Source organism: Trifolium pratense, linkage group LG2, assembly GCF_020283565.1.
Source record: "Trifolium pratense cultivar HEN17-A07 linkage group LG2, ARS_RC_1.1, whole genome shotgun sequence".
Lineage (NCBI taxonomy): Eukaryota > Viridiplantae > Streptophyta > Magnoliopsida > Fabales > Fabaceae > Trifolium > Trifolium pratense.
The window spans coordinates 920,750-936,069 of NC_060060.1; the positions used below are offsets into that span (position 1 = coordinate 920,750).

Below are 15,320 nucleotides of genomic sequence, written 5' to 3' on the forward strand. Positions count from 1 at the left end.
CATTTTTTTCTTTAAGGGACAAATATGAAACAAAAAATGTCTTTAAGGACTATTTTACTAATTAAGCCAAGAAAAAATTGAGTCTTTTTTTATTTTATTTTATTAAGGACCTCAATATCAGTGTTGTTAAACTTGAGTGTTAACTTGTAAACTCGTACGAGTTTACGTGATCAGGAGTGGAAAACTGGTTAACTCGGACGTAAACTCGATTTTTGGTAAAATCGTGGAAAAAACGAGTTTAACCGAGTTAACTCGGAGTGAAAACGTGAAAATCGGATAAACTCGTGCGAGTTTACATGTTTTTCCGAGTTTAGCTTTTCAAACTTTTCTGACCCAATATTTTTTTTTTCCCATTACGTTTTTCAAGTTTTTAATTGGGAAAGCTGAAAAGTGAGCTTTTGAAACATGAGCTTCTTTACTCTTTTCTCTTTTTGGGAGCTGAAAACTTTCATAATTTCAATATCTTTCTCATTTTTCTCAAATAACTATTTGATAAAAGCCAATTATATGATGTTTTTAGTAGTAGATTAGTGTAGTTTTTATAGTAATTAAAGACCAAAAGCAAGCAAATATCGGGAAAAATGAAGACACAAGGACCAAAAACAAGAAAAGTAGAAAAAACAGCAAAAAAGAACAAAAATGGAATAAAGCAGCGCACCGTCGTACCCATGATGAGTCTCAGCGTGGCGCGATGAGAAGACAGATAAAATTGAAGAAAATCTGCTGAAAATCTTTACCATCGTGGCACGATGGCTTGTCATCGTGGCACTATGATAACTTGAAAAATAAGCAGAGAATCCTGATCAAATCTTCCATCGCACCACGATATGATCCATCGTGGCCACGATGAAGCAAAAAAACACGTCATCGTGTCCACGATGGGTGCGATGGATGCGTAGAAAAAGTTCAAACTCAGCTGTAAAACTATAAATAAAGTCTTTCTCCATCACAATTATTCATTCAGAAATATTGGATATTCAATATTCACTCTAAAGTACGAGAATTCTAAGGAGGAGGCAAGGAGGCCAAGGAACTCCAAGGTTAATAAGGTTCTTTTCTTTCTGTCTTTGTAATTTAATTTACCTAGGTTAGGTGGAGTCGAAAAATTCCCTTACGAATATTTGGTTGTACTATTTATATTAGTTATTTATATAAATTCAGTTATTTCTATTTCAAACTCTTTCAATTGTCTGATATTAGTTATTTTCATATTGATCACATTAGAATAAAATCTAAGGCCCTAGCTGATATCGCATAGGAAACAAAGCTAGAAATCCCGAATGAAAGACAGTGTGCTAGGGCCTACATGAGAGCATTAGATTCAGTATCTGCCATCTTGGTATAAGATTGGAAAAGAACGTTAATTTCTACCTTACAGAGTATGCTTGTGGGTAGGTGACTAGTTTTAGGCAAACGTGACAACTTATAATTTAGGGGTCCACAGGGTGATGAGACCAAAGTTTTAACGAAAAAGTGGAGTTCTGGATCACTTTATTAATTGGTAGCGATTTTGCGCACTTGCAGAGCCGACCGTCACTATTCATCTTCTTATTTTAAATTATTATTTGAATGTTTATCTGATTTGGTTGGGATAATTATGTATTTTTATGCAAGTTTATGGACATTATGCTATTTGTTTGTGATTTTTTATATTTTGGCTTTATAATTAAGTTAATTCTTTGAAATATTGTAATTTTTATAGTATTATATTATTATATATGTCATACACATAATAATTTAATATTATTTTAATTTTAGGTAAACTCGTACGAGTTTACGATTCGAGTTTACGTGTCGAGTTTACCCATGCAAAACGAGTTAAGGTAAAAACTCGATTCTGACAACCTTGCTCAATATACTTGATTTTGAGAGGAAATGCTATAGTTTCAACAAAGTAAGTGCTGTTTTGATTAAAGGGTTTGAAAATTGGATTAAAAATAAAAATTGTGATTTTCTTCATCTATGCAGGTGAAATTCTATGAAAGCAAATGGCCATTAGAGAGGGAGCATTAGTTTCAACAACAAATTAATATTGTTATCCACATATTTACAACTGTTTTTAATTATGAAGATACATCACGTACAAAAGCCATTAGAGAGGGAGTATTTGAAAAGTTGTGGTTTTTTTGGTAATTTTCAAAAGGTGTAGGTTGCTATTACACACCTTCATAAAAATTAAAGGGTAGCATTGCCCTATATATATATATATATATATATATATATATATATATATATATATATATATATATATGGGGTTTTCTAACTTAGACCCTAGTTTGGTCTAAGTTAGCAAGGTGCACCTTTTCAATTGGACCAAAATACCCATTCTTTTAATTTTTGAAAGAATAGAGCAACAGGGGCATTTCTGTAATTTTCTGCAATTTTGCCAACCATATACACGCGCCCCACCTTCTTAAACCATTAATAGACGCGGATCCAGTGTCGCGCGCGTACCGAAGGACCATGGTTACAGACCGTTGATTTCCATCAGACAGCCAAGATCTGATCTCATCAAGACTGTCTGATCAATCAGACAGCCCAGATCATCCTGATCCATCAGATTCAAGCGCCTGCGTCACACTGGATTACAACCTGAAGAGAGAAAAATTTGCTTTTTAAAAGTAGGACACGTGTCACACAATGGTTGGCTGGACGTGATTTTTGTTCATTTTTTACTTTGAACTCAACTATTTCGTTGTAAATTAATTTTTTATTTTTTTATTTTTATACCAAAATTCATAATTTTTTTTTTGTCTACAAATAGAGACTTGGTTCGTTTGATTTGGACACCGAAAAAAAAACGCAATTTTTCACTACTTTAATCTCATTTTTTGTCTACTAAATACGTTACTTGTGTGTTGTAATTTAACACGCACCACTCAACCAACTCACTGAAACCATTATACCAGGAAAATAGTAGATAATATTCTGGAACTTTTGGTATATTTTATGAAATTTTTGGAGACCTGAAACTATTTTTAGTTAATTAAATGAGATAAAACGATAATTAAAAACTAATGTTTGCTTCTGAAACCATTTTACTGGTAGAATGGTTGCACATAGTTGTATTCTGAAACCATTTTACTGGTAGAATGGTTTCAATGAGTAATTTATTAATTGTGTTTGCTTCTGAAACCATTTATCTGGTGCAATGGTTTCAGAGAGTTGTAATCTGAAACCATTTTGCGGGTAGAATGGTTTCAGTAAGTTGATTATTAGTTATTTGCTTCTGAAACCATTTAGCTTGTAGAATGGTTGCACATAGTTGTATTCTGAAACCATTTTACTGGTAGAATGGTTTCAGTGAGTAATTTATTAATTGTGTTTGCTTCTGAAACCATTTATCTGGTACAATGGTTTCAGAGAGTTGTAATCTGAAACCATTTTGCTGGTAGAATGGTTTCAGTAAGTTGATTATTAGTTATTTGCTTCTGAAACCATTTAGCTTGTAGAATGGTTGCACATAGTTGTATTCTGAAACCATTTTACTGGTAGAATGGTTTCAGTGAGTAATTTATTAATTGTGTTTGCTTCTGAAACCATTTATCTGGTACAATGGTTTCAAAGAGTTGTAATCTGAAACCATTTTGCTGGTAGAATGGTTTCAGTAAGTTGATTATTAGTTATTTGCTTCTGAAACCATTTAGCTTGTAGAATGGTTTCAGAGATTTGTACTCTGAAACCATTTTCCTGGTAGAATGGTTTCAGTAAGTTGATGTAAGGTAGTGAAAAATGAGATTAAGGTAGTGAAAAATTGGGTTTTTTTTCTGTGTCCAAATCAAACGAACCAAGTCTCTATTTGTAGAGAAAAAAAAATTATGAATTTTGGTATAAAAAATAAAAAAAAAAAAAATTAATTTACGACGAAATAATTGAGTTTAAAGTATTAAATGAAAAAAAATTAACGCAACCAATCATATGCTGACACGTGGCCTGCCTTTTCAAAAAGCTTTCTCTCTCCGCGTGTGGGCTGCAGCCACGCGCGCCTGTCGGCGCGTGTGATGCACGCGCGTGATTTTTGTGCAATAATAGCGTGACACGTGTCCTGGGGGGTGGGAAAAGAAGGTGGGGGCGCGTGTACTGTCGGGTAAATTACAGAAATGCCCCTGTTGCTCTATTCTTTCGAAAATTAAAAACATGGGTATTTTTGTCCAACTGAAAAGGTGCACCTTGCTAACTTAGACCCAACTTGGTCTAAGTTAGCAGCCCCCATATATATATATATATATAAAAGGAAAGCCGAATGAAATTTTATAAGAGAAGCAAGACTTTTTACACTACGATCCCATCTTGTAACACAAGAGAGAAGAAAATTATTATTCAAAAGAGGGGAGTATAATTTACTAAAACAAATATAAGTGTGAAAGAAACCATAAGAGCAGCAACATAATTTTATTTTTATTTTAATTAACTTTTACAGCATCTTTATAAATATGTATACATTCACAAGCTAGCCACTAATTTTGTGTGCTGTGACCTTCCCAACACAAGCACAAATCCCAAACTCGGTCCTTAAAAAGTCGGGCTCCGTAACCCAAAAGATGCAGACTGGAATATCGCCAGCGTCGACACATAGATGATGTTGACAATCCATGTTATTTCGGCACGTAGCTAACAAGAAATAAAGATCGTTATCAAAATGATGGTGAAACAATTTGAATAAGAAAATTTAAAGGTAAAAATTATTAGGAATCTTTATATACATATATCAAATTTGGACAAAAATCATTTAAAATTAATTTATTTTAATAAAAATTAGGGTAAAACAAGTTTTTGAAAAATCATATAAATATTCTCAAATTTCATTTTTAGTTTATATAAAAAATTTCAGCAAGTTTGGTCTCCCAAATATTTTCTTTCATAACTTTTGATTTCTATTTTTAAGTCCACTCATGTATACTTTAATATTTTTGAATGAGTGTTTTGTATTTATGTTTATAATAATATAAAATTCTCTCCCACAATAATTTAGAACTTCTTAAATTAGATGAATTAAATATGATTTTTTTTAAGCGCCAAAAACTTAGAAATTCATATCTAATCCATCTGTTGTGTTTTAAAAAACTAAAATTTTCATGGAGAGATTTTATATTGTTATAAATGCAAACATAAAAACTCATTAAAAATTATGAAAGATTGATCGGGAGATTAATTTTTTGTAGAAGAGTTAATATAATGTACTAAACATATGCTGAAAACAATAAAATTTTCAAGTAACATAGATAAGTTGACAAGTCACTAGGCTTAGTCTATTAGTTAGGGGTTTGAGTAGTATGTTTGAGGTCATAAGTTCGACTCTCACTAACTCCATTGTAAACCAAAAATATATATATAGATGAGTTGAGCAGAGACAAAAAATCGCATAGAATTGAAAACGAAATTGGACATATTTATAGGCACAAATAATTTATTTAACCCTATAAAATAATATAAAAATATAATATTCAATTTTGTATAGAAATACCATTACATCAAACTAAATTTTAAGATACTAGAATTCAACGAATTTAAAAGCGATAATAAAAATTACTTACCACTTGTTATTGAAATAAATATGGAAAAGAAGATAATCATAGCATAAATAAACATATAAACTTTAACCATAGCTTTCTCTTTTATAAATTTGGAAATTAGAATCATTTGTTAGCTTTATAGTGTGAAACAAAATTCATGTTTGTTAATATGAAGTACTATTCTTAAAATCATTATAATTATTAAATTAATGTTTCTTAGATGTATGTATAAAACATATGTCTCTTTAGCTCATTCAATTTATAACTTGACCTTCCATTATATTTTTTTATTTCTATTTTATCCCTTCATAATAGAGAAGGGAAAATCTAAAAATCATGCAAAAATATGACTTTTTTTTAGTATACATCCTAATGTAAGATTTTTAGAATATTTGAAAATAGTGTAAAATAGTGTTGTGCTGTTGTTAATTCGTCAAAAATCACACTAATGAATACTCTATGTTTATCAAAGAATTATTTTATTTATAACCCTATAAAATAATATAAAAATATAATATTCAATTTTGTATAGAAATACCATTACATCAAACTAAATTTTAAGATACTAGAGTTCAACGAATTTAAAAGCGAAAATAAAAATTACTTACCACTTGTTATTGAAATAAATATGGAAAAGAAGATAATCATATAAACTTAGGGATGGCAAAAAAACCCAAGCCCGAGAGACCCACCCGAACCCAAACCCAAGTCAACGGGCGAAACCTGATTTGACTGAGTTTGAGTTTGGGTTCGGCTGACACCCGATAATATGGGTGTGGGTTTGGTATCAGTCAAACTCATACCCGAAACCCATACACCCACCCGAGATATTTTATAATTACCTAATTACCCTCATAGTCTCCCTCACTTTCCATGGAAGACCTTAAATTTTAGTTGGAATTTAATTTCTTAAAAGTCTATGTTGTAATTTATTGAAAGTCTATGTTTGAATTTCTTTGGAAGACCTTAATTTTAGTTGTAATTTAATTAAAAGTCTATGTTGGAATTTAATTTCTTAAATTTGCAAATTATTTTCAAATGTGCTGCGTGTTTGGGTTTGGGTGGAAAAAACCCGAACCAATGGGTGTGGGCGTGGGTGTTGTTTTGCCACCCGAACAGCCTTTGGGTTTGGGTTTGGGTGATGATTTCGGGTGTGGGTTTGGTAAGTATCAAACCCGCACCCATGGGCGCCCGTTGCCATCCCTATATAAACTTTAACCATTGCTTTTTCTTTTATAAATTTAGAAATTAGAATCATTTGTTAGCTTTATAGTGTGAAACAAAATTCATGCTTGTTAATATGAAGTACTATTCTTAAAATCATTATAATTATTAAATGAATGTTTCTTAGATGTATGTACAAAACATATGTCTCTTTAGCTCATTCAATTAATTACTTGACCTTCCATTATAGTTTTTTATTTCTATTTTATCCCTTCATAATAGAGAAGGGAAAATCTAAAAATCATGCAAAAATATGAATTTTTTTAGTATACATCCTAATGTAAGATTTTTAGGATATTTGAAAATAGTGTAAAATAGTGTTTTGCTGTTGTTAATTCGTCGAAAATCACACTAATGAATACTCTATGTTTATCAAAGAATTATTTTATTTATAACCCTATAAAATAATATAAAAATATAATATTCAATTTTGTATAGAAATACCATTACATCAAACTAAATTTTAAGATACTAGAATTCAACGAATTTAAAAGCGATAATAAAAATTACTTACCACTTGTTATTGAAATAAAATTTGAAAAGAAGATAATCATAGCATAAATAAACATATAAACTTTAACCATAGCTTTTTCTTTTATAAATTTAGAAATTAGAATCATTTGTTAGCTTTATAGTGTGAAACAAAATTCATGTTTGTTAATATGAAGTACTATTCTTAAAATCATTATAATTATTAAATTAATGTTTCTTAGATGTATGTATAAAACATATGTCTCTTTAGCTCATTCAATTTATAACTTGACCTTCCATTATATTTTTTTATTTCTATTTTATCCCTTCATAATAGAGAAGGGAAAATCTAAAAATCATGCAAAAATATGACTTTTTTTTAGTATACATCCTAATGTAAGATTTTTAGGATATTTGAAAATAGTGTAAAATAGTGTTGTGCTGTTGTTAATTCGTCGAAAATCACACTAATGAATACTATGTTTATCAAAGAATTATTTTATTTATAACCCTATAAAATATTATAAAAATATAATATTCAATTTTGTATAGAAATACCATTACATCAAACTAAATTTTAAGATACTAGAATTCAACGAATTTAAAAGCGAAAATAAAAATTACTTACCACTTGTTATTGAAATAAATATGGAAAAGAAGATAATCATATAAACTTAGGGATGGCAAAAAAACCCAAGCCCGAGAGACCCACCCGAACCCAAACCCAAGTCAACGGGCGAAACCCGATTTGACTGAGTTTGAGTTTGGGTTCGGCTGACACCCGATAATATGGGTGTGGGTTTGGTATCAGTCAAACTCATACCCGAAACCCATACACCCACCCTAGATATTTTATAATTACCTAATTACCCTCATAGTCTCCCTCACTTTCCATGGAAGACCTTAAATTTTAGTTGGAATTTAATTTCTTAAAAGTCTATGTTGTAATTTATTGAAAGTCTATGTTTGAATTTCTTTGGAAGACCTTAATTTTAGTTGTAATTTAATTAAAAGTCTATGTTGGAATTTAATTTCTTAAATTTGCAAATTATTTTCAAATGTGCTGCGTGTTTGGGTTTGGGTGGAAAAAATCCGAACCAATGGGTGTGGGCGTGGGTGTTGTTTTGCCACCCGAACAGCCTTTGGGTTTGGGTTTGGGTGATGATTTCGGGTGTGGGTTTGGTAAGTATCAAACCCGCACCCATGGGCGCCCGTTGCCATCCCTATATAAACTTTAACCATAGCTTTTTCTTTTATAAATTTAGAAATTAGAATCATTTGTTAGCTTTATAGTGTGAAACAAAATTCATGCTTGTTAATATGAAGTACTATTCTTAAAATCATTATAATTATTAAATGAATGTTTCTTAGATGTATGTACAAAACATATGTCTCTTTAGCTCATTCAATTAATTACTTGACCTTCCATTATATTTTTTTATTTCTATTTTATCCCTTCATAATAGAGAAGGGAAAATCTAAAAATCATGCAAAAATATGAATATTTTTAGTATACATCCTAATGTAAGATTTTTAGGATATTTGAAAATAGTGTAAAATAGTGTTTTGCTGTTGTTAATTCGTCGAAAATCACACTAATGAATACTCTATGTTTATCAAAGAATTATTTTATTTATAACCCTATAAAATAATATAAAAATATAATATTCAATTTTGTATAGAAATACCATTACATCAAACTAAATTTTAAGATACTAGAATTCAACGAATTTAAAAGCGATAATAAAAATTACTTACCACTTGTTATTGAAATAAAATTTGAAAAGAAGATAATCATAGCATAAATAAACATATAAACTTTAACCATAGCTTTTTCTTTTATAAATTTAGAAATTAGAATCATTTGTTAGCTTTATAGTGTGAAACAAAATTCATGTTTGTTAATATGAAGTACTATTCTTAAAATCATTATAATTATTAAATTAATGTTTCTTAGATGTATGTATAAAATATATGTCTCTTTAGCTCATTCAATTTATAACTTGACCTTCCATTATATTTTTTTATTTCTATTTTATCCCTTCATAATAGAGAAGGGAAAATCTAAAAATCATGCAAAAATATGACTTTTTTTTAGTATACATCCTAATGTAAGATTTTTAGGATATTTGAAAATAGTGTAAAATAGTGTTGTGCTGTTGTTAATTCGTCGAAAATCACACTAATGAATACTCTATGTTTATCAAAGAATTATTTTATTTATAACCCTATAAAATATTATAAAAATATAATATTCAATTTTGTATAGAAATACCATTACATCAAACTAAATTTTAAGATACTAGAATTCAACGAATTTAAAAGCGAAAATAAAAATTACTTACCACTTGTTATTGAAATAAATATGGAAAAGAAGATAATCATATAAACTTAGGGATGGCAAAAAAACCCAAGCCCGAGAGACCCACCCGAACCCAAACCCAAGTCAACGGGCGAAACCCGATTTGACTGAGTTTGAGTTTGGGTTCGGCTGACACCCGATAATATGGGTGTGGGTTTGGTATCAGTCAAACTCACACCCGAAACCCATACACCCACCCGAGATATTTTATAATTACCTAATTACCCTCATTGTCTCCCTCACATTACATGGAAGACCTTAAATTTTAGTTGTAATTTAATTTCTTAAAAGTCTATGTTGTAATTTATTGAAAGTCTATGTTTGAATTTCTTTGGAAGACCTTAATTTTAGTTGTAATTTAATTCAAAGTCTATGTTGCACTACTAGAAAAATCTCAAATACCGACGGGCAAAATCTGTCTCTAAAATGCAAATATTCCGTCACTAAGCATGTTAGAGACTGAATTAGAGACAGATTTGATTCTGTCTTTAATTTCCTCGTCTCTAAACTATCAGAGACATATTTTATATTCTGTCTCTGATTGGAGACAAAATTTATCCGTCACTAACAAATAAAAATCTGTCTCTAAACATTGAATTCATAACACAATAAATCCGTCTCTATTGGAGACAAAATCATCCGTCTCTAAATTTAAATAATTTGGTCTCTAAAATTCTGTCTCTAAGCATAGAATTCCGTCTCAATAGAGACAACACATTTTCCGTCTCTAATAAGTTAATTTTAGCAATTAAATGTTTATACAATTTTTCAAATATTAATTTTTATGTAATTCATATAATTCTAGAATGTGAGAAAATTAAATTTCGATTGACACCAAATTTGAAACATTAACATAAAAATGTATGTCATTCTTACAAAGTATCAAGTATGCCACTATGACATTATATAATAATATCAAACTTAAAGTTGTCAAACACAAAAATACATATGATGAATTTAACAAAAATATATAACTAAAAGTAACTAAAGTTAAACTTCATCACATCATTTTCATTAGTAACCATCTCGACAAGGAGATACACCCATCGACGACAGCTATGAACGCAAACCCAACATGGAGGAAGATGAACGCAAACTTAGCAGCTAGAAGATGAACACAGACCAGAGGCGAGAAATCAAGTTCACTGTCCTCCATTTGAAAAAGCTAATCCTATTTCAACTGCCTAAACCTGGACAAAAATCACAAAAACATTCTTAATGCGAATTCTAAATTGGGAATTCAAAATAAAACAAGTACAATACTGATCACAAGTGATGAAATTGGAATGTGTTGTTACAATTGATAGAATTAAAAGTGAGACCTCAATCAATAGAAAAGAAAAAACAAAATAATTGAGGGAAACCCTAAAAAGAAGAGTATACCACTACCGCTATTAACATGACAATAAAATAGAAACAAAACCTCAAGGCTCAAGCTACATCACATGCTTAGCTCTACCATTTCAAGAACCTGAAGTAAATTTAAAAGAATAGACCATTGATTTAAGTAAACTTGAAGAAAAAACTTACAACTAGCATTGACATCATAGAACCTGAAGTAAATTTAAAAGAATAGACCATTAAGTTTAAACATCATAACAGAGGTTTCAGTAGCAAACTAAACACAAACATAAACCTTACCACACACATGAATCGATCATAGGGCCGGATACCAAGTTTTCAAAACAAAAACAAACAGATGAATACGATTAACTCAACAATCTATTCTATTTAAGCAACCTGTTGGGCAACATATTTTTTACTTATAAATAACCTACAAATAACTCTTGTTTCTTTAAGTGTTCCAAATATGTCACGAGCTATTGATTTTATAAAAAAATCAATGTTGTTTTCAAAGAAGTTTGTGGCAATCTCAAGGGTAAGGAGGAAAAAGGACTTAAAATTTTAATCCATAAAAAAGAAGACAAAGCATTGAAGACTACCACCAATATTGTTTTCAAAGAAGTTTTTGAAAATTTATAGATGGTATGTATTTTGTTTAATTCTCATTTATTTAAATTTTTTAAGAATAGATAGTGTTTTTTTCATAAATTTGATATAACAATAAGATTATAGTCGATATACTAATTAATGTCGGTAATATAATGCGACCCGTGCAAATGCACGGGTTAAAGCAATTTTAGAGGGTCGTCCCTCTATATTTAGGAATAAAGCAACAACAGGGTCATCCTTGTATATTTAGAAGTCCCAGACACATTAGATAAAAAGGCCCTTTAAAAGTAAAATAAATTTATTCAAATAAAATGTTTTTTAATTAAAAAATCAATTTTTAAAAAGAGTAATTTTTTTTAAATAAAGAAAGTAATATTTTATTTAAAAATACTCATATTCTACCACTAATATATTAAAATTGATTACTACCAAAGTTAATTACTAATTTATTCTTATCAATTTTAACCATGTTGCAAGTTTTATATTTTTCATTATAATTTCACAAAAAAACAACCATAGGTGAGAGTAGAACTACCGCACCCAAGACACTAGGAACTTAACACAAACCACTTTGCCATTTGACTTCTTTTGTAACTATATCTCCGCAATAATACATGAGCAATGCTTTGTATGTTGGGCTTGAAAACAAATATTGAGGCCCTCAAATTTAGAGACAATCAATAGAGACGAAAATACTCAGAGACAGATATTTTTCGTCTCTAATAAAAGTTTGACTATTATAATAACAATTTGACTTGTTAGAGACGGATATAGAGACAAAAAAATTAGACACGGTTAAAGTTCGTCTCTAAAATTTGTCTCAAACTATTATTTTCTATTTATAATTATAAAAATAATCAACTAGAGACAGATTTAGAGACAGGGTGATTTAGAGACGGGATATTCGGTCTCTAACATCTGTCACTAATACACATATTTTAATTTTCGTCTCTGATTGTTTTTTTCTGTCTCTAATTTCGTCTCTAATAGAGAAGAAACAAATTCCGTCTCTAAATTCCGTCGGTATTTAAACTTTTTCTAGTAGTGTTGGAATTTAATTTCTTAAATTTGCAAATTATTTTCAAATGTGCTGCGTGTTTGGGTTTGGGTGGGAAAAAACCCGAACCCAATGGGTGTGGGCGTGGGTGTTGTTTTGCCACCCGAACAACCTTTGGGTTTGAGTTTGGGTTTGGGTGATGATTTCGGGTGTGGGTTTGGTAAGTATCAAACCCGCACCCATGGGCGCCCGTTGCCATCCCTATATAAACTTTAACCATAGCTTTTTCTTTTATAAATTTAGAAATTAGAATCATTTGTTAGCTTTATAGTGTGAAACAAAATTCATGCTTGTTAATATGAAGTACTATTCTTAAAATCATTATAATTATTAAATGAATGTTTCTTAGATGTATGTACAAAACATATGTCTCTTTAGCTCATTCAATTAATTACTTGACCTTCCATTATATTTTTTATTTCTATTTTATCCCTTCATAATAGAGAAGGGAAAATCTAAAAATCATGCAAAAATATGACTTTTTTTTAGTATACATCCTAATGTAAGATTTTTAGGATATTTGAAAATAGTGTAAAATAGTGTTGTGCTGTTGTTAATTCGTCGAAAATCACACTAATGAATACTCTATGTTTATCAAAGAATTATTTTATTTATAACCCTATAAAATAATATAAAAATATAATATTCAATTTTGTATAGAAAAACCATTACATCAAACTAAATTTTAAGATACTAGAATTCAACGAATTTAAAAGCGAAAATAAAAATTACTTACCACTTGTTATTGAAATAAAATTTGAAAAGAAGATAATCATAGCATAAATAAACATATAAACTTTAACCATAGCTTTTTCTTTTATAAATTTAGAAATTAGAATCATTTGTCAGCTTTATAGTGTGAAACAAAATTCATGCTTGTTAATATGAAGTACTATTCTTAAAATCATTATAATTATTAAATTAATGTTTCTTAGATGTATGTATAAAACATATGTCTCTTTAGCTCATTCAATTTATAACTTGACCTTCCATTATATTTTTTTATTTCTATTTTATCCCTTCATAATAGAGAAGGGAAAATCTAAAAATCATGCAAAAATATGACTTTTTTTTAGTATACATCCTAATGTAAGATTTTTAGGATATTTGAAAATAGTGTAAAATAGTGTTGTGCTGTTGTTAATTCGTCGAAAATCACACTAATGAATACTTTATGTTTATCAAAGAATTATTTTATTTATAACCCTATAAAATAATATAAAAATATAATATTCAATTTTGTATAGAAAAACCATTACATCAAACTAAATTTTTTTTTTTTTTTTTTGAAACAAGAAAACTTTTATTCCATTCAAAAAACTAGTCTGTACAAGGTGATCACAACTGATCCAACCAATCAAAGGGGACAAGTAAAAACATACAGAGAGGCTAAACTAGATTAGCAAATGAGCAATGTGCTCCCTAAGCTTAGCATTCCTCCAACCTCTATAAACTATAGTATTGATAATGTCATCATCTATGTTTGTATTATATACTTTGTTGCCAAAGCAAACATCATTCCTATATTTCCATAAGGCATAAATTGTTTCAGCAGCTGCACTCTTCACGAGTTGTGCTTTCCACCCTTTACCTTTACTATGTTTCGTAATCCATTTCAATTCAGCACTCCATTCCATAGGGACATGATCAACCTGCAACCATCTAAGGACTTTTTGCCAAATATGTTTCAGTTCAGTGCAGCCAAAGAATAGATGATTAATGGTTTCCTCTTGGGTGCAAAAACAGCATTGTAAGTTCACAGTCAGGCCAATTTTAAGGAGCCTATCTTTTGTTGCCAATCTGCTGTGACAAGCCAACCAAAAAATGAAAACTGCTCTAGGCCGAGCAATATTCTGGTACATAACTGTTTTCCAATCTACTAAGGGGTAGTCCTCCCTCAACACCTTGTAAACTTTCCTAGTGATAGTCTTCCCCTTCACATGTTCCCACCCTTGGATATTTGGGAGCAGCTCCCTTTGTTTTAGGATAGCTTTGAGAATCCAAGAACATGAGGGCTTAACCGGCATAGTCATCAACTGGTCATGTTTGATATAATAGCTATGGATCCAACGTATCCAAAGGCTGTCAGCCTTATTGTGAATATTCCATAGCAGTTTTGTTAGGTTGGCTCGATTCCAATCTGCAAGAGAGATCAAATTAAGACCCCCTTGGGCTTTAGGCGCACACACATGTCCCCAAGCCACAGGGGATTTTCTAGTGACAACAGCCCCACCAGTCCACAAAAATGAACGACATATCGCATCAATTTTATGAATTACCTTTTTGGGAAGTGGCAGACATTGCATCCAGTAGTTGGCCACTGCAAAGGTCACGCTACTGATCAATTGGAGTCTACCGGCATGGCTCAACAACTTTGCACTCCATGTATGAATGCGTTCCACAATACGATCCACCAGAGGCATGTAGTGATGTATAGAAAGCTTCTTACTAGTGAGAGGCACACCAAGGTATCTGAACGGCAATGATCCTTCCGCAAAAGAGGTTAACTAAATTTTAAGATACTAGAATTCAACGAATTTAAAAGCGAAAATAAAAATTACTTACCACTTGTTATTGAAATAAAATTTGAAAAGAAGATAATCATAGCATAAATAAACATATAAACTTTAACCATAGCTTTTTCTTTTATAAATTTAGAAATTAGAATCATTTGTTAGCTTTATAGTGTGAAACAAAATTCATGCTTGTTAATATGAAGTACTATTCTTAAAATCATTAT

At 30.2% G+C, this 15,320-nt stretch overlaps 1 protein-coding gene and 1 long non-coding RNA gene across 2 annotated transcripts; both read right to left on the minus strand.

Moving 5' to 3' along the window:
- Positions 1–4,373: 4,373 nt before the first annotated feature.
- LOC123908376 lies at positions 4,374–6,180 on the minus strand. The gene is made up of 2 exons (XR_006809611.1): positions 5,535–6,180; positions 4,374–4,611 (listed from the first exon to the last, which is right to left on the minus strand). It is a non-coding gene; the product is annotated as an uncharacterized LOC123908376 (long non-coding RNA).
- A 7,794-nt stretch (positions 6,181–13,974) lies between these two features.
- Positions 13,975–15,043, minus strand: LOC123909010. The gene is made up of 2 exons (XM_045959776.1): positions 14,860–15,043; positions 13,975–14,720 (listed from the first exon to the last, which is right to left on the minus strand). The coding sequence occupies exons 1-2, from the start codon at positions 14,879–14,881 to the stop codon at positions 13,975–13,977; spliced, it is 768 nt and encodes a 255-aa protein (XP_045815732.1). The 5' UTR covers positions 14,882–15,043.
- Positions 15,044–15,320: the final 277 nt, after the last annotated feature.

Bases quoted from the DNA above. Each gene is read 5' to 3' on its own strand.
- LOC123909010 (XM_045959776.1), bottom strand. From the start codon at position 14,881: ATGTCTGCCACTTCCCAAAAAG. The intron at 14,721-14,859 runs GTAATTCATAAA...TCTCTCTTGCAG, and splicing joins GTCTGCCACTTCCCAAAAAG to ATTGGAATCGAGCCAACCTA.